The following is a 6,000-nucleotide window of genomic DNA, read 5'->3' on the forward strand; positions in this document are numbered from 1 at the left end:
TTAGATTTAGAACTTCAAAGGAACTCAGAGATCATCTAATCTAACCCTCATTTCACAAATGATGAAATTGAGGCCAAGGGAGGTGAAATCATTTTTTGCAAGATCAAAGAGTTAAGAAGTGGCAAAGCCAGGTTTCATACCCAAATATGCTGTGAAATCCATTACCCCTTCCGTTTTAATCATGGTGCTTCTTTCCCCTTTCTTAATAATAGTAGCCCTTTGAGAACACTTGCCAATGATGAGATCCATATTGGTTCTCTTTTTGTATCCCTGTACCCAGATCACCTATTCTGATGTTTTATTTCCAAGGTACCGAGTTGTGGTCTCCTACCCTCCTCAGAGTGAGGCTGAGATTGAGCTGAAAGAAGGAGACATTGTGTTCGTGCACAAGAAGAGAGAGGATGGTTGGTACAAAGGGACACTGCAGAGGAATGGGAGGACGGGCCTCTTCCCTGGAAGCTTTGTTGAAAGTTTCTGATGAGGACTGGCAGGCTTTCTCCCTCTAGCATCCACCACCATCCTCCAAACCAAAAGACCTTCCAGAGGAAATTTCCATAGCACAAGAAAAGAAAACAAAGGGAGGCTTCACTGTTCTCCACTGTCACCATCCCTTCCAAAGACACTCCCAGGCCTTTCCGCTCTGAAGGCTTGGGGCTGTGCTGCTGTGTTTCTGTAACCAGGGAATGCCTTGGACCAGGGGGTGGGAAAGAGACCTGGGCTAGACACTAACTGAGAGAACACAGCTTTGGATTATATTTCAACTTAAATGCCAACTCCCTTTGTGTAAATTATAGAGAGAAAATATCTTTTAAAAAGAAAATAAGAAGAAAGTTGATTTATTGCTGTAACTTATTTTGTTGGAGCTGCAGTGCTCTTGGTTCCTGCCTATGCAAGATGGATTTGAGAGGTCCAGGAGGGCTTCTAGGAAGCATTAAAAACAAGCCACATTGGTTTGAAGCTTCTTTGGGGAGGAAGTGATGTAGGTGGAGACACATTTAGGGAGAATCCCCATTCTGGCATTGCCCTGGAGGATCCAGTGGGGAATCCAAATTGTTAATGTCACCCTTTCTATATACCTCAGTAATCTGCTGCCTAATCATTTCAGCAAGGGTGCTCAGAGAAGGGGAGGTGTTTTTCATCTGGAGGGGGAAAGGGGGAGGGTTGCAGAACTATCCTGGGCAGGGCCTCCCCAAAGCTAGAGATCCCCCATGTGGCTTTGGGTTGTTTTGGGGGAGGGGGGCGGGGAATCCTTTTCTGTTTGTCTCCTCTCAGTAGTATATGCAGCAATTTTTGATTTTACCCTCCAGTATCACCTTTTTTTCTTATGGCATACCTTTTTATGTAAAAGCTATTAGACTTTATATATTTCTAATAGGTCATACATTTCCTATTTTTTCATACATCTGGTGCTGCCTTTTGGTAAAACTATGAATGACTTGGTTTTGCATAAAAGAGAGAATGTCAGTGGAGAGAGAGAAAGAAAGAGAGAGAGAGAGAGACATCAAACATGTAGACATTTTTATATTTACCATATGAACTTTGGAGCATACCAACAAATCCATGTCCTGGAGATCAAAACCTTGGCTGATGTTTCATGGAGCAAGAGAGAGAATCCATTTGGGTGGTAGGGGGAGAGGAGTTTAAAAAAAAGCCAATTTCCTTAAACCCTTACTAAAACCCCATGCTCTGTCTAGACAGTGACAATTATTCAAGAATTGGGAGTATTTCCAGGAGAAGGGAACCATTTTAACTGACTTTTACGTGACAATAAAAAGAACACTGCAGGTCCACACTGGTCCAAGATGGTGGAATTTTCCTCTCATTCCATCAGAGGGAAACGTCAGGGGCTGTAATTAGCAACCTCAAAATGTGATTTCTTACTGTTAAAAATGTACAGTTCTCAACTGTTGTGCAGACTCACAGCTTGGTTAAGATTTCCTTGAAAATGAACAATATCATTCTCTACCAGGTGGTGCAGACTTCCATCTACCAGGGACTAAAAGGTGCAAGGAAGTGGATTCAGTTTGGTGTCACAAACATGGAAAAGAAAATCTAATAGTATTGCTCTATAGGACTCTGGGGCAGGGGGTGGGTGAAAGAATGGAAGAAGGGCAAGATGACAGGAGGCTTTGATTGCACTGAGTCTTAAAACAAGTGGTTTTAAGAGAACAATATCTATGAAAAAATATTTGCTTTTCTGTATATCACCGAAGTGCTGATTGTAGGTCAGCCATTTGAGACCACCTGAATGATCACATCTTGAAGGTGGTCTTGTTCTAAAGAGATTTGTTTCCCAAATGGTATGTTTTCATCTATAGAAAGATAAAAATCCATATGTTCCTCATCCTTAAAAACAAACACTCCAACTTAGGTTGAACTGTATAAATTTGTCCTTAGGAACGTAGGGTTTCCTTGGCTTTCATGGATGTGACAAACAAATTCCAGACAGTCAGCCTCCCGCCAGACATGGTGCCTTTGAAATACTGAGCTGTTATTTTCAGATCTCATATTTTTGGATGGTTCAGTGGCTATTTATTACTGTTGGGTGGTAACCAGCACCAAAAGGATCCTGTTATTGTCAGGAGGAAAAGGACTTCTTTCCCTCTTTCCAACTGATAGCAGACTTAAGAAATTTGTTCCTTTAAAAAAAGGGGAGGGGGGACTGGTCTAAAAATAGAGAGTACTGTCTGTGAAATTGATCAAAACCAGCACATCTCCATCAGGGATGAAAAATTAGTTGAGTAGCAAGCAAAAACTGCCAAAAAGGCATATGTGTGTATATAAAAATCATATCACTATACAAAATGTATGTTGATTGATAGAGACACCTAAATGATAAACACAGGCAACTGTCCTCTGTAGTGAAAGCCCGGATAATCGATACCTTCAGATAATTCAAAAACTTTCACCCTTCTCAATTACTCTATGAGGAAAGTAGCCAACAAGTAAAGGAAGAATCCAGCGTGAATTTTATTTTCTCTCTCTGCCCCTGCCCACATGAACAGAAATATGGCCATAAGACTTCAAGCCAGAAGGGAAACCTGGATGATTTACACAATGGATATTCAATTAGCCCATGAAATAACCATTAAGAGAGTTGGTTACTCCCAACACCAACAAATGGGATATTTTATTGAGTGAGGGGGAGGGAAGAGAATAACAATTGCTGTCTTCATTTTTAAAAAAAATGAAAAGAAGATAATGTTGTCCCTTGCAGACCTCTTAGCAGTCACCCTTCCAAGAGTCCCAGACTGCAAACTTTAGGAGGCTCTTAATCTCATAGGACCAAAGTCAGAGCATTTGAGGAAGGAGGAAATACATAACCAGCATCAGTGTTTTGCAATCAGTGTTTTGAGCACATTTGTGACAGTCCTAGTTAATGAAAACTTAAACCATAAAAAACAGGAGCAAAATGTCACCTTTTTTGGGGGGGTGGGGGGTGGGGGTTACCTTGACTTGAAGAATCTGTAATGGTATGTCTTGGTGTTTGATATATTGAAACCATGGACCTTATTTGCAGTCCGTTTCTGGTTTGACTGAATGGTTCGTTTGTTTAGTCGTTGAGTAATTTTTCACTGTTGTTGGCCAAACTGATACCATTTGAGCAGCAGCACAGTCTGGAATGTATAACCAACCAGCAAAGGATGTAAATGGAATCCTGGGCCGCCAAGGACATCCTGCACCTCCAGCAGGGATGAGCTGCAGCCTGGGCCCATTGACTAAAGTGAATGCAAGGAAAGAAAGATATGCAAAGTAGAGAATGTGCATGCACTTCCTACCTTCAAAGCAAAAAGCATTCTTCTGGCAAATATCAACGTCATTTTCTAAAATGCCAAGTTTGCGCGCTACTCAGAATGGTCTCGGCTAACTGACTCTGAACAATTCCTTTGTACTTTGCACAGCTCAGAAAATGTTTTTTTGTTATACCCGAGTGTCAGCGTGTGATTTAAGAAACATTGACAGTGATGGTTACAAATGAACTATGATGACTGTGTTCTGAGTCTTTAAATAAAAATGAATATGGAAAAATCTTGAGTCAAGTGGGCTTCTTTACTCGAATGATAATAAGCCTTGAAGAAAATGGGCATGCCACAGGTGGAAGACTTTTTTGGCTCTGCCTTTTTACCAACCATATGAAATCACTTAACTATGTGTGCCTCAGTTTCTACATCTGAAAAATGAAAAGTATAACCTCCATTTTTATCTCTGATTTTTAATAATACCTGAAATAATGTCCATAAACTACTCAGGGAACCATAAAGCACCATGTAAACAGAAGCTAATATTAAATCAAGAACATCTATTTAAAGGGGGGAGGGGAGGAGTACCAGTCACTAGGGCAGATAGAGCATTGTTCCCCTGGAGAGGAAGTTACTGTGAAAGTTACTGTGGACTTGTTTTCATCCTTTTTTCATTTTAATGAAGAAAGGTTTCCTCAGCTTTCCTGCCAAGTCTAATTGGCCCCACCATGTGTGTGGGAGAGTTTGCATTTCTGTCAGTAGAAATGTGTTGTGCAGAAGCTTTACAAAGTCGTGGAATTCAAACAAGGCAAGCAGGTGATGTCAAACTGCCTTCCTGAGCATTCCCAGAGAGAAGTTATGAAAGTTGAGTCCCTGGCCAAGGATATTTTTTAGTTCACAGCTTAATGGAAAGAGCACTAGATTAAGAGTCAGATGATCTGTGTTCACAGTGTTCCACTTTTACTACCTAGGTAAGACTTGGTAAGACACTTAATTTCTCTGGGCCTCAGTATCACCATCTGTAAATGAAGGCTTTCAACACTAGATGGTTCCTTCCCTCTTGAAATTCTGTGACTCCCTGTAGTGTTCTCCTGTGTTTAGTGGAAGGGACAAAGAAAGGATCTAGTTGGGAGGGGGGGGCAGGGAAGAGAGGAGATGTCTAACTCCCAACTTGATAGAAAGTGGGGAAAGGAAGGAGGGGAAAGAAGAATATGTCTTATCCTGGGCTGTGCCATCTCCTTGGGGGAGGCATTGGCAGGACAAGAAGAGATGTCAGAGGGCTTCCGCGCCAAGCTGGACTAAAGGGGTTGTGGTTCCTAATTTGATAGTGTAAGGCATCAAGATTCCCTGAAACAGTTTGGGAAATTCTGTGCTCCAGTGAACTTCTCCAGCAAAGTCAAGCCTTTGCACTATTTTGTGCCTTGAAATTCTTGGGAAAAGTGCTATGCTAACATAGCCATCAGTCCAAGCACTGCTAATGTAGCAAAAGCAAAGCACGTTTTTGTCTACAGAAATCTAAGGATGAGATACACTCCTATCAACATTTGTCTCAGGACAAGATATTCCACATACATCTTCCCTTTCTCCTTCCTTCCTGTCCTCTTCCCCCTTCCAATAAGCTTTGTGTATCCATGTTGCTGACCTTGGAATTTGAAGATGTTGATTGATATCCTCAAGGGAATGTATGATTGAAAAACCAGAGCCGGCTAAGAAGTCCTTCCCCCACAGCTAACAAGTAAAGGTTCACTTTTGGTCTTCTTGTCTGCAAGTATTATTTACTGAATTATTTGTGACCCTTTCTTTCCTTTCCAGTAGTCTTTCCAGAGAGTTTGTTCCCACCTTCCTCTTGGTAAAAACAAACAAGTGTAGGAAGAAAACACTGTGTGTTCTAGGATTTAGTTGTGAGCCTTTGGATTTTATGCTTTCCTGATGCATACAATGGGTTAGCATGGCTTGCCTTGGCTTTACCTCCTCATTCTCCTTTCTGCCAAAGAAATAAAGGGAAAAGTTAAACTCAGCATGTGCAAAGTTAGGCATAGTATTGTATCTCATCCCTGCCCTTCCTAATGCCCCTTCCCTACAAAACTTACTCTTTGCATAAGAATCTCTTCCAAACCATAGCTCATGAACCCCCATCTAACGCTTCCCTTTTATCAGACTAGAAAAAGAGTTCTTAACCTGAGGTCCATGAACCATGGATAGATTTCAGAGGATCTATTAACTTGGATGGGAAAAAGATTTTAATTTTCATTAATTTTAA

The 6,000-nt window shown here is 41.2% G+C and overlaps 1 protein-coding gene across 2 annotated transcripts in view; it reads left to right on the forward strand.

Annotated features, from left to right (window-relative positions):
* The window catches only part of SH3RF3 (SH3 domain containing ring finger 3), a 617,431-nt gene extending 613,402 nt beyond the window's left edge, over window positions 1-4,029 (forward strand). For both annotated transcript variants that reach the window (XM_072621836.1, XM_072621838.1), the window contains one exon: window positions 310-4,029. In XM_072621836.1, the coding sequence (XP_072477937.1) occupies window positions 310-478 (169 nt within the window). In that variant the 3' untranslated portion in view covers window positions 479-4,029. The remainder of the gene's footprint in view (window positions 1-309) is intronic.
* The last annotated feature ends 1,971 nt before the right edge of the window (window positions 4,030-6,000 follow it).

Source organism: Notamacropus eugenii, chromosome 6 (genome assembly GCF_028372415.1).
Source record: "Notamacropus eugenii isolate mMacEug1 chromosome 6, mMacEug1.pri_v2, whole genome shotgun sequence".
Lineage (NCBI taxonomy): Eukaryota > Metazoa > Chordata > Mammalia > Diprotodontia > Macropodidae > Notamacropus > Notamacropus eugenii.